The 17,721-nt window shown below is 37.9% G+C and overlaps 1 protein-coding gene across 2 annotated transcripts in view; it reads left to right on the top strand.

Annotated features, from left to right (window-relative positions):
- SNX9 (sorting nexin 9) overlaps positions 1-17,721 on the top strand; it is a 60,784-nt gene that overhangs the window by 32,703 nt on the left and 10,360 nt on the right. Inside the window, exons 5-13 of one of the 2 annotated variants that reach the window (XM_039569227.1) lie at positions 3,014-3,197; positions 3,981-4,131; positions 5,544-5,628; positions 6,332-6,457; positions 6,745-6,862; positions 9,751-9,881; positions 11,287-11,390; positions 13,081-13,184; positions 15,907-15,984. In XM_039569227.1, coding sequence (XP_039425161.1) covers positions 3,014-3,197; positions 3,981-4,131; positions 5,544-5,628; positions 6,332-6,457; positions 6,745-6,862; positions 9,751-9,881; positions 11,287-11,390; positions 13,081-13,184; positions 15,907-15,984 — 1,081 coding nt within the window. Of the gene's footprint in view, positions 1-3,013; positions 3,198-3,977; positions 4,132-5,543; positions 5,629-6,331; positions 6,458-6,744; positions 6,863-9,750; positions 9,882-11,286; positions 11,391-13,080; positions 13,185-15,906; positions 15,985-17,721 lie in introns of both variants that reach the window. The other variant, XM_039569225.1, reaches the window with a different exon arrangement.

Below are 17,721 nucleotides of genomic sequence, written 5' to 3'. Positions count from 1 at the left end.
ATCTCAGTGTACTTGTTTGACATTACCTTGGGGAGTAAAGAGATGCAGTGCTTCATTTGAAGGCTGATTAGTTTCTTAGTTGTGTGGTATGGCATTTCTTTTTGTGTGCATTTGAGATGGCTTGAATACTTGGATATTAGGCGTGCTGTATCAAATTATATTGACTAAATATCAGCTTCTTGCAAGGACTCTTCACCTTTTTTGTGATGACTAAGGAGAGATCAGAGGATTATCAATTTCAGTTACAGAAAACTAAAGCTGTAAGAATATGGCACTTAATCACTTGCAAAATACTTGATGGTTTAATTAGGGTTTATTCAACCAGAGCTAGGCCACGTAAATGGCTTCTTGTATGGAGATTGTCAGCTGCTGAGATCCACAGAACTACTCACTGGAGCTGAGATTACCCTCTTAATAACTGGTATGTCTTTATTTGGTCCTCCTTGATGCTCTGGAACCTTGAGGATGCCAGGCCTGATTCCTGAGCCCTTCTCCATGTTTACTGATGGTTGACTACCACTTAGGAGTGTCACAGTATGTGTGCATGTAGGAAAACATTTCAAGAAAGTTGAAGGGAGTCCTGTAAATGCTCTTTGAAAGTTGTTGTCTATATATATAGATTCCTAAGCCCTCTTAGGAATCTTCCCCTGTGCTTCAGAAAGAAATGTGGACCTTTTGGCAGAAAGGAACTGAGAGGAAAGTAGCATATTCCACCCCTCTTACAGCCTATAGATGATACACCTAGGGGCAAGACCTTACCCCACAGCTTTCTTGGATACCTCAGAAGTGAAATTTTCTGATTTGAAGAGTGCTTCCATATAGGTACATAGAGATAAGACATCTTGAGAGCACAATTTAAGTAATACATTTCCCTTTGCTGTACAGCATCTGTGTATATCAACATTTGTCTGCAAGTTTAATGATTGCTCTTGACAGTCATTATTTAGTAGTGTTAATATTATTGCCTTCCTCTTTTTTTTGCAGCAGATTTTAAGGTTTCTTTGCCTTTTACTCATGTACCAGATTTCACATTAACTACTACAGAAAAGAGGAAAATTTTACTCAGTCCTTTGGTAATCATCCCACTTCTGGACTTTCATTTGCTAGTGATCAGCACAACATATATTGCAGAAGTATAGGTATATAATATGCAAACTAGTCTTTTCTAGGTGCGCCAAGTTCTGTTAGAAGCACACATGCTTCTCCGTGTGGTTGGGCCCCATCCCTGTGTGTTTTCATTTAGCAAAGAATGGATCCTGACTAATGCCATGTATGGTTATTTCTCTTTACATAAACTCATACCAGGTGAACATCGTAGGAAGAGAGCAGACTGGTATAAGCTACCAGCAACTTTGTAATTTGCTCAAAGTAGCACAGTGTATCAGCTATCCAAGAATATTGCTCCCCCAGAGAGTAGTGTTCTTGTGTCAGTTTCATCCTCAAAAAAAATTTTAAAAATCCTCAAGCTATCACTGTAGAAGCTGTCCAAGTAATCTGTCTCTGTCAATTCCTAGAGACCCACGGACACTTGTGAGTCTTTGGAATAGTGATTTTTCTTCTCAGCTTGGGGGCTTGGTCTTAATTTCCAGATTCTGAAGATTGTGAACTTAAAGATATAAAGATGTTATATGATATCAGCATAATTTTTGAGTCTTTATGGTTTGATAGTGTCTGTGAAATCTGACTTTATTTGAGGAAAAACTGAAGGGAGAGTTCTTATTCATAAGAAGAATATCAAAGTTAAAATGAGAGGAGAGAATATTCAGTGGAGAAAATTGGGATGTCCTGTACCTTTTTTGTATAAGAAACTTTTGCAGATAATAATATAGTTTTTAGTGGGAGTTTTATTAAATTTCCTGTGTTGGCAAATATTCTAGGATACATGTAAATGTTGTAGTCTAATAATTAATTTATATAAGGCACTTCTTTTATATGATTCTTTGTGATAAAAATAGTGCACTACTATCAGTAGGATTTGAGACTTCTTTTTACAAAACTCAATTTCTCCCTCTTTCGAATAAGACAAGCCTTCTCAGCTTTATTTGCTTCCTTCCTCTTCTCTTTCTTCCTCCTACACTTTGGGTGTGTGGGTTTCGATATGTGTGCAGTTTTTTCTTTCTGCCAGCAAGTCTCTGCACTAAGTGTCTGGAGTAGACTACACTTAACTAGTCAATGTGTTTTCAAAGTGTAGTGTTAAAATCAAGGAGCTGAGCAGGATGCTAAGCCATCTATTAAGCCAGGATGAACTTGAAAATGCAGTAGTTAGAGACATGTCTGCTCTGCACTCCTTCGCTGAGGTTTCCACCTCCACAACAGCATCAGCAGATGGGGGTGTGTGAGTACCTTCACCACAAGCTTATGCTGAGAGAGTAGGTCTACAGGGAGATACCAGACTGTTCCCTGGCAGATGTCTGTTTTCTTCCACTGCCCCCCTCTGTCCCCCGCCCCCTTCAACACCCCCGTTCACTGTGAATGAGTTAAGCTCTGGCAGGAAAGCTCAGCAGGTTAGGCTTTAACTCCCTAGCTGCCACACCAGTAGTGATGACGTCAGTGGGCAATTTATTATTTGCTTTTAGTAAAGAAAATAAGTATTTGCAATAACCTAATTCTTGACTTCTGAGTTCCAATTTTAAATGCACTAATTTGCTCATGGCTTTAAGTAATTAATAGTTCACGAATACCATACTTATTACGGTGTAAGTGTAAAATAATTACCATGGATGAGATTGCTTCCTAATACTGTTGCAACAAATAATTTCCCTGAGGAGAAGCACTCTTGTTAATATGTATTGGTGTCACATTGCTGGAAAGCTGATCAGTTCTTCCAGGTGCTTGCTGCATGTAAGAGTTGTGTAGCTGGAAATGCAAGATTTGGCAGCTGCTTCTAAATCAATCAAGTGAAGTGCTGAATGCAAACTCAGCCTACCAGCAGGAGATCAAAGACTTGAAGAAGAAAGTATGTAGTTGTTGCTCAGTTCTTCAGCAATTCTTCTTTTGTCTTTATACAATGTAGGCAAGCATTGCCAATGATCCTTGGTCCAGCTGGAACGTTGGGAAGTCTGGCAACTGGGATAATGGAAATGCTGTTGACAGCTGGGCAACGAAACCTGAAAGTGCACCTGGCCAGAGGAACAGCGCTTCAAATAACTGGGAGGCAGCAGCAGCATTTGGTCATCCACAGGCATATCAAGGACCAGGTGTGCTAATAATGCTCTTTTTATTTTTTTAAAAATAAATTAGAGTAGGTGGAGAGTAGAGGTAAGAATTATTTAATCTTTCATAATTGTAGACCATGGCTTATTTAAAAAACAAAACTAAACCAGTTTCCTAGTAGCACATTGCCATGTGAGTAATCTGGACACTAAAATAATAGGGGTTTTAAAAACTAAGTTGTTTTTTTTTTAATTGGATCCACAGTAACAGACACCTCAAACTTTTATGGAAATCTGACAAATCAAAGTCTTGCGCATACACGATCTATTCTCAGGCATGTTGTTCAGCTTGCGTAACTGGAACTTTTAAACTCCCTTGACTTAATGCTCTCAGGCCTTTGAAGGAATAGTCTCTTAAATCCTTAGTTTTAAGAAGTGACTAGCCTTTCAGAAGGCTTCTTTACCTTTTTGTAGTAACAGCCTAAATTAAGGGGAGAACCCATAACTGGGGAATGCTAACTTGGGGTCTGTGAATATGGAACACAATTGAATTCATCTTAACACACCATCATCTCTTTTTTCTTGTTTATTTTGTTTTTTTTCCCTCTCCCCCAGTGGATTTCTAGTGCAGTGCTTTGCAGGTTGTATTTGATGGAGATAGTGGTAATTGAGGAGGAATCATAAAATAGAAAGGCTGAAAGAGATTTTAATATATTTACCTGGTTGATTATTTGTATGTGAGTGCTGAAGTACCTGCTTCTGCTTTTGAAGAGAAATTATATAACTTTCTCCTTTCCCTATCCCCTGATCCCTCCTGTACTTCAGCAGCTGCTGATGACGATGATTGGGATGATGACTGGGATGACCCAAAATCAACTTCACCATCTTACCTTGGTTACAAGGAGACTGAGGCATCAGAGGCTGGGGGGGTCCAGCGTGGAAATTCTCGTGCAGCTGCTATGAAGTTACCACTTAACAAGTAATGGAAAATGCAGGGGAAATGCATATATATTGAAGAGAATTGGAATTTGTCAAGATGTTTAAATTCAACATTCTTGAAACAACCAATGTAAATATTACAGTTTTGGGGCAGAAGAGAAGATGGATTTGTAGTTCAGCGTACTCCATAAGCAATCAGAGGACACAGATCCCTGAAAGCTTGAAAGTACCTGACAAAGCTGTATGATTTTTGGAGGTGTCATAAAGGCAAATGACCTTTTCACAATGCCCGAACTTCAAGTCTTTAAAATGTAACTGTCTTTGACAGTTTGCTCTTAATGAAAGTCAGAGGTGGTGGATGGCTCATCCATACAGTAGAAACTGATCAGAGATGCTGCCCCAGAGTTCTTGAGCAATTTGAGTTTCTGCTGGAGAAAAGTTCTGTTCTACTGAGTGCATCATCCAGGTTGATTCTTGAGCCATAGGAAGTTTGATTTTATAGATAAAAATCTTACAGTAGCATCAAGCTTTGTCAGGGTTATACTAGCATTATCTCATGTTGTAGCTTAATGTTTGTTTACTCTGAAACTGCTGTTACTCTGAGAGCTAGTGTGTGGTAATCTCTAAGTGGACAAAAGCAGAGTGGAAAAGGATTGTAGAATAATGGTTCCTTGGGCATGTGACTAAAATCAACTGTGTCTGCATGACTAGTTAGTTTTGTTCATCAGTGGATTTTTATGTCCAGTGTTGCATGAGTACCTCTGCATCGTTTACCTGTTGTAAACTCACAAAAATATCTGATCTAAGAGATTTTTTTGTCTGTGAAGTAAGTCCTACTTCACTGCTCATGTTTCTGCAAGCAGGTTGGCAATACTTCAAGGGCTAATTATCTTCCTAATTAGAAAGAGGACCACCGTGTGCTTTTTATAAGTCCTTTTGTAAGACTTTAAGAACATTACAGTGATTTTTTTGCTTTCTTTTAATTGATGGATAAATTATTTAAGATAACTCATGTTTGGAAGCACTTGATAGATCTTCTGTTTATCATTCTTTCAGATGATTGAATTCTCATAATTTGAAATTTCAGGTGCATGAGCCATCTGTGTGTTGTTTCCGGAGAGGGTGGGGCTGCAGAGGAGTGACAGATGTTACTTTGTGTCCTCCTGTTATGTTTGATATGATGGACAGCAGAGCACAAACAGCCACTTTGCTCTGGAAGAAGGGACCTATTACACACAGACACACAAAACACACTCAGAAAACCTGGATGTCAGTACCCAAACCTTTTCTGCGTTTTTCAGTGCAAAATGCTGGTTGTTACAGTAATTCACGTAAATGGTTTTCTATACTTGAGAAATACTTAAGGGTTTTTTTCCTATAATGGCAGGTAATTCTGCATATGTCAAAGGAAGGAGAATCTGGAATAAACTTATCACTTCATTTTATTGTTAGATTTCCTGGATTTGCAAAACCTGGAATGGAACAGTATCTGTTGGCAAAGCAGCTAGCAAAACCCAAAGAGAAAATTCCCATAATTGTAAGTTGGGGATGTGTGGAATTTTTCTGTGTGGGTGGTATGGTTTGTTTTGGAGTTGGGGTTTTTTTGGGTGGGTGGGTTTTATAATCCTCCTCACCTTTCCCTGTTTTTTCAACTGAACTTTTATCCTCAAGGTTATTATATGTATTTTGGTCAGAAGAAACTGATACTGAACATATAATTAGAAATAGAAATGTCGTAATAAAAATCCTAAGTGTGATGATGATTATTATTTTCAGTACTTTTTTCCTCATGCTGTATCTGCACTTGTGATGAACATAAGCCTTTTTGGGATTGGGAAGCAGAGCAAATGCATTACACTGTCTATTAGTTATCTAGATAGTTACATGTAGGAGCTACATTTGTAGAGGTTTGCTATATTCAGTCCTGATGGTCAGGTCATTTTCTGATCTAAAAACCAAACCCTTCTGTATATATGCTGTTCTAGTGAAATGTGGTTGAAATAGCCCTAGAATTCACCACTCCTTTGTTATTTGGGAAAGACTAAAATACACAAGATAAATTCAGCTATGGTCATTCATCCTTGCTTGCAAGGATCCCCTCTGTTTCCAGAATTTCCAGACTCTCAGCCTCTCACTGAAATCAATGGAGACTCTCAAGTGAAGAGAGAAGATATTTGTCTCTTTGTTTGCAGTTGGTGCAACATGATGTATTTAAAGATAATATTTGCAATTTCTTACAGATTGGTGATTATGGCCCCATGTGGGTATATCCTACCTCTACATTTGACTGTGTGGTGGCAGATCCCAAAAAAGGTTCTAAAATGTATGGTCTCAAGAGCTACATTGAGTATCAGCTGACCTGCACTGTAAGTATATCTGAAACAGGATCTTTTGTCTCACAAGTATGTGTCATTTGTACATATAAATAATACAGTTTGTGTGACTTGGTAAGAGCATTGTAAGAGTAAGTGGTAGTTGTCATACTTTTTTACCCCAAGGATTTGCTTTGTTCTAGAATTTCAAGTTCTTCTGTATTACGGCTCTAAATCATAAATTTTATTTACATTCCATGTGGTTACCATGCTGGTCATGCTTGTTTCATGTCACTGTGTGCAGATGCCTTTCCAAGTTCAGAGTTGTGTTTCTCTTACAGAACACTAATCGGTCTGTCAACCACAGATACAAGCACTTTGACTGGTTGTATGAGCGGCTCCTGGTTAAATTTGGATTAGCCATTCCAATCCCTTCTCTTCCAGACAAGCAAGTAACAGGTAATTATTCCCAGTTTTGAATTCATGGAATGAGAAATAAGGAAATCGCTTTTTAATAAGGTTCAGTTATTTCTTAGTGTTTGTTTTTCTCATTATTTTTAAAGAAGGTGTCAAAAACCCCAACCTTTTACCATTCAAAACTTATAATGAGTTGTTATGACTGACTGATAATAACAGATCAGTACTAGGAGAATCACTTCAAAACTCAGGTTCAATTATCTAGTCCAGTGATTAAAATAAAAGGTAATTAAAAGCAAAAAAAATCCCCCTAGTTAGTACATGAGATAATAATTACTATTGGAGAGAATAGATAGCTGCTTATGTCCATACTTGCTGATTGGCTGGTCAAACGTTTTTGAGTGGGGTTTTTTTGAGGGTGGGGGAGGGGTTTGGTGTTTCTTTGGGTTTTTCTCTTTTGCATTTCATTATATGTATGTTATGTGGTAGGAGCTTTGAAACAAAGTTCCCAGAGGAAAGGGAGCATCCCCTGACAAACGGGTTTTTTGCTTCCAAGTGAAATGCTGCAGCTGTTTCTCCTCTTGCTTGATTTCACACTTGATTTAGAAAGCATTTTTCATTCGTATAGCATTCTGCTCTGGTTTGATGTCAGTTTGGCTTGACCAAACTGTCTGAAGCTTGTGGAAATCTTTTGTTCTGACTTCAAGAAAAGTGGGATTGGATCCTTTAAATGCACATACGTTAGTCTTTGCAATAGAATATGACAGTGCCTATGCATTTTCAGTAGTCTCTGGCTTCCTTTCTACAAGTATGTGCTAGTGTATGTGAAGAAAAGAATGGACACCTGTATAGGAGTAAAATGCATTACTTTAGTCCATTTCCACTTGTATGTTTTCTGGTAAGATTTTTATACAGCCTTTAGGATAAACAGCCAAAACCAAACATACGAGCACTGGCATGTTGCCAACCATGTGGCTGTGGGCATCACTCAAAATGCAGCAGCTCTGCTGCGTTTGAAGAAAGCTGAGCATTGATGAAGTTGCTGGGATAAATGCCGAGGAAACTGAAAAGTGAGGAAGTGACTTCTTCCCCTTAGCCTCGTGTTTAGAATTGACCAGCATTTTTATTTAAACATGTGCATTTTTATTTAAACATGTAAAAGGAAACCAGAAGACCTGATGGGGTCTCTAGATTTCATTGCAACTGTATCTTAAAAAACTCAAGAGTCTGGCATTGCATCTTGGCAAAATCCATTGCCTGTGAATTTCTGTCTTCTGGAATCTGTGGGAGAGAATATCTTGCCTCATGCCAAAAAATAATAATAAAAAGCATGTCTCTTTCTGAAGCATTATGAGGAAACTGGGAAAAGGATACTTATCTTTCATTGTGTTTAGGAGGCTTCTTTCTGAAGATTGTCTACAAAAGCATTTCTGTCACTTGCTCTTGACAAAACAGGACTCCAGACTGACTTTGTCAGGATGCTGGTTTTGATGATATACTGGCGATGACATGCTTAATGACCAGCATGTAACTTGCAACTGCTGCTCTTCTGTTGTTTTGCACTCCTTGGAGGAATGCTGTGGAGATTTCTGTATAGATTAAAAGTGATGCAAAGGATAATATATATAATATATATAAGTATATATATAAGTATAATATATATATATATAATATATATAAGTATAATATATATAAGTAGTGTTTGACTTTTTTTTTTTTTTGCTAATTTACGGGAAAAATACCTATACACAAAGTTCATTTTTCATTAATTCTGTTATTTACCTGCTAGTCTTGCTGGTTTCCATATTTGAAAAAAAACCAAAAAAACCCCAAAACCCAAACCACAAAAACCCCAACCTTGTAGATCCGCTGCCATAGTAACTATACAGTAGAATTATATTGAAAGAGTACACGTGTTCAAAGCTTGTTATCTGCGCTGCTATGGAAATTAGAAGAGTTGGGTGCTGGAGGAACCTCTCTTTCCTTTCAAATCCCGTTCCCTGTATGCTTTAGAAGTCTGATGTGATGCTTTTTTTAAAATTAGAAAAGATTCTATCAAGAAGACAGTTTGTACTAAAAAGAAAAGGTTCTTAATGAATACACAGTGATGATGCATTTCTGGTTTAAGAAAAAAGGGTTACTTGTTTAGTTTGTGTTAAAAATATCTCAAGTACCAAAAAAATCAGTTACAGTCTTACACGTATGTGTATGTTCTAACCAGTTTATGGGTATGAATTATTGACATTTTTTGATTTTTTTTTTTCCCAGTTTACGTATATGGAAATATATTTAAAGAAGGCACTGCTTTTTAAATCTGTGGTTTTTATTTGACTAATTTCAAATGTTTCTGAGCAATGCAATTTCAATGTTTTGAGCAGTTTAATTTCAGTGCCTTGTTGGCTTGTACATGGCAACTTGGACTGTACTTCCTTTTTCTTCAATGTTTTTGAACCTCCTATTGACCAAGATTTTACTAGACTGTATCAGAAAAATACCTGCATTCCAAGCCAGTGCCTGACTTTTTTCTTGGGTCATCTGAATACCTAATTTTTCCATCCAGAAGTTTATTAATTTTTTTAAAAACGTGTTTGAATTGTGGGTGGGTGTTAGGTTTTTTTAATATTTCTTGGCTATCTTAAAAAGGAGGAGAACTCTTGATCAGTAATCAATATAATATAATTTAAGGTTCTTTTGATTTGTTAGCATAATGGGCCATTTATTTTACGAGTTGGACTCGATGATCCTTGTGAGACCATTCCAACTCAGGATTCTGTGATTCTTGTGAGTTCTAAGTCATTAAATTGTTAATACCTCACCAAGAGAATTACAGGTTGTTTCAATTGTTTCAATCAATAAAAAAAGAAATGAACATAAACAGATTTGAAGGTGCTAGCCTGTAAATGTAATAATTATTGTTCAATGTGTAACAGGGCGCTTTGAAGAAGAATTTATCAAAATGCGCATGGAGAGGCTGCAAGCTTGGATGACAAGAATGTGTCGCCATCCTGTCATCTCAGAAAGTGAAGTTTTCCAGCAATTTCTCAATTTCCGAGATGAGAAGGTAGGAAATGAAATAAAGTTCACACACAGACTGGGACTGAGGAATTGCTGTCTCCCAACAGCTCCCCTTCTAACCAAGAGTTCAGGTCTGTAGCTGCCCCACTGCGGGCAGTAGTGACAGGCTGGAAACTGCTGGGGTTCCTAACTCAGCTGATTGGTCAAAGAAGGCATGAAATTGCTCATGTGAAATGCTACACACTATTCCAACAGAGCTGTGCTCTTCAAAGTAGCTTTGTTGCCCGTCTCTTAAGGGATGGGTTTTGTCCTCCAGCAGAATAGGAACATATGTAAAACTCCTTTGGCTGTTGCCCTGCTCTGTCTCTGCTGGATTTACTAATCACTGTGATCCTCTGAGTGGTGCTGCTCTGCTAACAAAAACTACCTCATAGCAGATCTAGGTTGTGTCTGATCCTGTATTATATTTAAAAACAACCCTCTGCCCCCGTCCCCATCCCTCAAAACCACAGTTTTTTACTGAAATGGGTTGCAATCTTGCCTGATATAACCAGCCATTTTTTATTCCCCTCATACACACTTTATTATGCTTTTTTAAAAGATATTTTAGTATCTTAAGTAAATGATAAATAAAGTCAGAAAACCTTCAGTAAATAATGGTTTCTTCATGATTGAGCTCCAGCTCTGTTACTAATGAGGAAATAAAAACTCTGCTGCTTTCTCCTCAATATAATCATACTTCTAAATACACAAAGACTTAGCAGAAAAAGTAAATTATCCAGTCTGGTCTTAAAAATCTTCAAGGTTAAAGTCCCCTGTGACTAAGGTCACAGCTGACCAGTTTTGAGTCAGAGGTTGGACTACAAACCTCCTGAGGTACTTCTAACCAGAATTATTCTGTGACCCTGTAAGTAGAGGCTTAATAACATAGTAAGTAGTAGTCACGGTGCAATGCTGGTTTGATGGCTAGTGGGAAGTTGTATAATTCTGCCAGCTAGTCAGTTGTTCTTAGTTTCTAATTTATAGACATATAAACAGAACAGATGTTGCAATACAAAGGGAATTTTTAACCACTAAGAACTTAGTATAATAATTGCATAATAGTTTCATGATTTTCTTGAGCAGCTTCTGATATCAGACTTATCCCATGTGCAGAGACAGCTGAATATCATTGCTCTTACACTGTATTTCAGTAATACATAAAAAAGGTCTGTTGACCCAGAATTTAGATAACAAAGTACACAAAGGAGGAGGGGGAGAACTTTGGGAAACTGCAAAAAGCCTTGGCGCCTCTGAAGCTTTCATTTCTTAATGAAAGGTTTTAATTCAGGGGTGGTCTGTTGGTTAACAGTTCTCCTAAACATTTCATTCACTCCTTAAGTACATTCCCTTAAAGAAGGATGAGTGGTGGTCAAACTTTGTCTCTCTCTCTTTTCTTTTTTTTTCTTAAGGAGTGGAAAACTGGAAAGCGGAAGGCAGAAAAAGATGAAACTGTAGGAGTCATGATCTTTTCTACAATGGAACCAGAAGCTCCTGACTTGGACATGGTAGAAATGTAAGGTGATTTCATTTTGTATGGGCATTATGCATCTGGGTATACAACAGATGCTGAGATAATCCAAAACTCAAATACTAAGTGTGCACATATATTTATAGATTTGAAGAGGTATTCATCAAGATAGAGCTGAAAAATTGTTTAAATAATGAGATTTTCATATCAACCTCTCCAAAACTTGGTGGAACTCTATGTGATGTCTTTTTTTACCTCAGTGGCTGAATACTGATCCTAAAACAATTTATGCAAAACTAGTTGATGGGATAAAGTACTGTCAGATCCTACGGAATTACATTTTATATTGCTGTGGAAGTGTATTTTGATCTTTAATCTTTCAACAGTTCGAAAACATGCTAGACTTACGAAGTAGCTTAGGATAATTGTAGATGGACCAATAAGCAAAACAGTGTTTCTGTAAAACAGTTGTATGTAATGCACACATAGTATGATTTGAATATCTGTAATCCATGAAAAGCTATTAAAAATGGAAAGTGACTTAAATTATCAAACTTCATTCTGGAAGTGCAAATGGATATATTTATTTTATATATGTGTATATTACATATGCATGCACTTTTTAATGTATACCCTGTAGGTGATAAACCTTTGGGTTTCACGGAGTTAAAGACTGGATTTATTATGCAGCCTTTATTTCACTCTTTAGGATTAATAATTTTTCTTAGAAGACCTGTAGTATGCATGACATGCTTTTCTTGCTGTTGTAGAACACAGAAACCTGGATAAAGTTGTGTGTGTGTGTGTGGATAAACTGGATAGAAGTGTTTTTAGTAGCAAAGCAGTAGTGTATCTACACCTAGAAATATCCCAGCACAGGCTTTATGCATGTGATGCAGTGCATATTAAGTGGATAAAATAGCTGTGTGGTAGCAGTTCTGTACCAGCACAAAAACATGCACATTTTAAGTCACTAAATAATGCCTGTATCTGTCCTGGGGTGATGTTATGAAGCCGCTTTATTCCTTAACCGTCTGCTCAATGCCCAAGGACGCTGTGCCTTTGAGATGGACCCGGGGCCGCAGGACCCACAGGGTGCGGGGCCGTTTAACGGCGGAGCCCAACGGCTCGGGGGGCTCTGGGGCTCGGGAGGGAGCGCGCCGGGAGCGCTGTGCTGATCTTTGGGTTTCTTTTGTGTTCTGGATAGCTGGAAAAGGGTTCTGTTGGTTTCTCTTGCTCTTTTTCCCTTCCCTCTCCCTTGCCTCACTGCCTCCCTTCCCTCCTTGCCAGTCCGGGGAGCCTGTGGGTGTGGCCCTGGCTGGTCCAAGCCCGGGTGTCTGTTCCCTCTCCGGGAATTCGTTGTATTTTGAGGTTTTTTTTATCTTGTTCTACCCTGTTTTCTTTGTGTATTAATAAGCAGTTAGTTTTTTTCCACTTTCACTTGCTGTGACCCACTTGTCTTATTGGTGGAGGAAAAGAGGAGGCCCTTTTCCCTTCGGAGGAGACACTCACTCCGGAGTGTTTCCTCCTGAAGTTTTGTCTCCAAAACCGAGCCAGTATCTAAAGAGGGGAATTCTGAACTTAGTGAAATGGTAGAAATTTCAAGGAATTGATTTATATCTCTGATATTTTTAAGACCTAGTTGACATTACTAGACATTTCAGTATTGTGTTTAAAGTTAGCATAATGCATCTATTAAACTGCTTTTTGTTTTTGCTTTTTCAAAATGCCACAGAGAACAGAAATGTGATGCAGTGGGTAGGTTCACCAAAGCAATGGATGATGGAGTTAAAGAGCTGCTGACAGTGGGACAAGAGCACTGGAAGAGGTGTACAGGGCGTAAGTGTCCTTCTGAACTCAGCAGCCATTTCTGTGGTTCTTTTCTCTCTTTTGTAATGTGTGTAATTCAAGGCACATCTTAAAACTAAAGAAAATCCTGAATTATCATGGGAATTGTACAGCATCCTGGCTATTTGCAGTCTGAGAGTATAAATTGTGCAAGTTTTTTGTTGGTATGTTTGATGTGGGGCTTTTTGTTGGGTTGTTTGGGTTTTTTTTCTTTATCTCATAACAGAAATATCTGGTCCCTGCCCATAGGTTTAAAAATACTTAAATAATTCTAGTAAAGCAGCTAAAGCCCTTGTTGGACCTGTTCTCATATATTGGCCATTTATTTAAATTTAAGTGACATGGGCAAAATAGACCTGTTTATTTGATGAAATCAAATAATTGCATCTTATCAACCCCTTATTTAGGATCCTTGCATGCTAGGAGGAGTGATATAAAGAAGAAATGAGTTTAAGAGAAAAAGAAAAGAAAAACCAACTTGATTCTAACTTAATCTTTAGCCCAATTCTTTTTTTTCCTATCTTGTCTCTTCCTTCCCACAGATATTTAGGGTTGCAGAACTTCACACCAAGTCCCTATGACTCTGCCTGGGCTCTAATTTCCTAGTCCACAGCAGTGTTCAGTGTTTGTGGCCACCACAAGGCAGCTATTGAAAGGAAGCAGGTACTACAGCTGAGGATCATAATAAGAAATACTTCAGGGCAGGCTGTAGTGTCTGGCAACCAAAGACCTATCACATAAATCTCCTCAAATCTCCTTGATTTTTTTTACTCTCCGTTTAACTCCCACAAAAAAACCCCAAAACATTGCCCCCAGAACTTGAAGTATATCTCCTGAGTTATGTTTCTGCCTCTTGCTAATCTAACACTACAGTTGAGTATTTGGGGCTGACCAGAGAGAATGGGAAGTGTAGCAGCTTCATCTCTCATGGAAGTGATTACATTAGACCTTAGTATCTATAGGATGTTAACTTTAAATTGTTTACGTTTTCCCATTTTGAATAAAAGACTTTCCTTCTACACACCACTGACCTTCCTGCTGGTCAAAAATAGTCTAACACATGACACAGTCATGTGTTACCATGTTAGTCTAACATGGTACAGATCTTGCTTCACTAGCAAGTTATACTGAGGGGAAAATGGAGAGCAGAGGAAGGAATAAGGTTCTTCAGATGAGACTAGAAAAACAGCATTGCTTTGCAGTTACAGACGCAATGATCAAACCAAGGGCTGGCTGTGACTTGTGTTTACAGTAGAAATTCTGTATATTTTGAACTGCTAAAGTTTCTGTAAGTTCTCCTAAACTTACAACACTAGTGCTTTAGATACTGAATGACTCTTCTAATACTTACAACTATTATTTACTTACCTTTGCATAGATGCAGAAATATAGTTGTGATTGTGTCAGAAATTTTAACTTTCTGTTTTCCAGACATTCATACTGAATACAAAAAAAGAGACTGGTAAACTGGAACATGCAAAACTGAAGAATTTTAGTAGTCTCTTAGGTTTTAAGTTCCCTGTCAGCTCTAGTCTTGACTCTTAATTGAAAGTATTTTTGGCATTTCCTGAGCAATAGTTACATGCCTTCCATTCAGTGATATTTAAAATGACTGATAGTGGAAGCTTCTTAAATACATGTGGAAAGAAACCAGAGATTCTTCACTAAAGTTTCCACTGGGGATTCAGTTTCAGTGTAATGACCAATAACAGAACTCTAGTACTCTAAATGGTACGTTGTGTAAGACATACCGATTATCATAAATAGTCTAACTTCTGAAGAAGAGCTTGATCAAAGATAATCAATAAAATTAGGCAGTGGGGGGGAGGGGGTTGGGTTTGGGGTTTTGCGGTGGTTTTTATATCATACAATGGGGTTCTTCTGTAAAAATCAGGTTGTGTGGGTATGCTAGAGCAGCTAGAAGCCTTGTATTTGCCTGGACAGTGTACCCTCTGAATACAAATATTTGATAACAAAACCTACATCTACTTGGGTTTTTTTCTGCTAGCATAAGCAGCATATAAAAAATTGCTTTTGCTTTTCCGATGGCTTTTTAGGCCTCTGGAGTGGTGCTGTTCAAATTGTTAATAATGAATGCACTCATAAATCACAGCTGATTGATTTAATTGTGATCAAGAAATTTATGCATCCATGTTCAATAAATAGATTATTTAAAAAAATTTTATTATTCAGATACTTGCATCATTTTTATCCCTGGATAATCTTGGTTTCTAGTGCCTTTAAATATAAAATTCATGATTTGAGGAGAGTTTAGGTATTATGGGTCTGTATAATAATCTCCTCTCTTAAAATATTAATGAGACCTATTCTCCATATCACACTGCAGCACTTCCCCCTCTTCCTTCCCCCATGAGGGGGAGGGGAAAAAAACCTCACTGTATGCATAGGAGGACTGAGCTAGAAATGCAATGAGATTTCATTTTTTAAAAATAGCATTCACACAGTGTTTCCCCAACTGTTTGTACCTTTCAAGGATCCAGATTGTAAATGCTTTATCCAGTTTTGGAACATGTGTAGTAGGGGAGGGGGGTAAAGAATATGTAAATGTGTCACTAGAGAAAATGTAAAACCTAGCTGTTCTTGATATCTGCTTCTGTCAACTTTTGGAAATGCTGCAGATTTAGTCTCACTTACCCTTGTTGGTTTTTTGCTTTTGTTTCCCCTCTTTTCCTCATCCTTTTCCCACCTTCAGCACTACCGAAGGAGTACCAGAAGATAGGAAAAGCATTGCAGAGCCTGGCACTGGTCTTCAGCACAAGTGGATACCAAGGTACATCTATAGCTCATTTGTACTTCGCTTAAAAAGAGGTATTTTAATTACATCATGCTACATTTTTTTTCTGAAGATCTTAATGCTTTCCTCTTTGAGGTTTAGATGTCAAACAGGGTTCTGGAAAAAACACTGAAACCTTTCTTCTGTGTATGTTATGGGGTTTTTATGTTCTAGTCTGCAATCTTGTTTTCTCTAGCTGTATAATCTTGTGGTGGGTTAGTGGTAGTGGAAGAGTTTAGTTTGATCTCTTAATATATAATCTGGTCACTGACCTAACTGACCAAACATGCTGTAGGATTTTTGTGATATCAAAGGGAAAGGAGAGAAAATGCGGCCTTGAAAATAGCTGTCACAGAACTATTGTGTGACTTCATGATACAACAACTCCGCATGAGGATGGAAAACTTACTACAATGTTTTGTAATCCGTTATGCGGGCTGGAGGGTTGGCTACTGTAGCGTTTTCTTGTCCTTCACCTTTGCTTCTCCTTCAAGAGCCCTAAAAGAGAGCCTGTCATGTTGAGTATGAAAGTTGTGGGAGGGAAAATGAGGGCATCAATTGCTCAAAGTTTTCCTAAGGTGTAGTCTTTAGACCAAATTTAAAATTCTTTGATATGTTAAGCTCTGTTGATGTTTTCCAGACAACTGGAAAATATGTCCTCATATACAGAGGGAGCCTGTTGAGTCAGTTTTCTCTGGGATTCTCCTTTCAAAGGTGTTTGAGGTTTTGGTTTTTTTCTTTCTAAGCAAAATTACTGTGTTCTAAAACCTTAAATGTTATAGCATAGAAGCTTCCTGAAATCTTTCCATCTTAGAAATCTTTGTTGACCAGTGCTTACTCTGATTACTCATTTATCACTTGCTTTATAATCTTAAAACATTTTGCCCCATAAACAATGTATAAAATGCAACCTTCTGAAATGCAGATTTTCTGCTGCTGGAAGCATTGGAAATAGGCATTGTTCTCATAGTTTGTTCTCATTTGTGTCCTGTACCTCAACAGGATGACTGCTTAGTTAGAACTGAGCATAGCATACTGCCTAAAAAGTCACTCTTGGATGTGAGAATGAAGTAGGGGATTTGCATGGTTATGTATTCTTAGCAAGAATTCTATTCTTGGGCTAGAAAACTGTAAATCCTGGCTGGATAAAATCTGTAGTAAGAAGTCTTGAGAAAGGACTGAAGATTGCCTGGCCTCTAGCACATTCTTGTGTCAACGTAAAGGGAAAACAATGTCATAAAGCTAGGATACAAAATTGCAAATCAGCCTTAGAAAGGAAAGCTTTGATTTGATTTCCAGCATCTTTGAATGGTATGAAAAAATAGATCTCATGATAATTTGGGAACAAGGCAAGCATGTCTCTCTTTGCTGTTTGCCCAGTCATACCTGGTTGCACCTGTATCTTGTTGAGGAAAGTGCCCTTCCTACAGATGCCTTTGCCCTGATTCCATGTATTTTGCTCTTTTCAATAATTTGTACCCTTGTATTATTTCCATATTAATAATACATGGGATTCTTTGCTTTTTAATTTGAGTTCCCAGGAAGAGAGAGCAAGTAAAATGCACATGTGGCTTTAAATGGCTTCATCACTGCTGCTCTCACTCTGTCCTGCCTGCTGCTCTTGTATGGATTCACTTGATCATTCCATCAGGTGCGGGTCTATGGATTAAGCAGACTCTCTGCAAGAGATGCAAGCACCTGAATTTAAACTGAGAGGGTGCAGCTTTCCTATCT

The sequence above is a fragment of the Corvus cornix genome, chromosome 3, assembly GCF_000738735.6.
Source record: "Corvus cornix cornix isolate S_Up_H32 chromosome 3, ASM73873v5, whole genome shotgun sequence".
Lineage (NCBI taxonomy): Eukaryota > Metazoa > Chordata > Aves > Passeriformes > Corvidae > Corvus > Corvus cornix.
The sequence above is the reverse complement of the archived record's forward strand: the minus strand, read 5'-3'. Positions and strand labels throughout refer to the sequence as shown.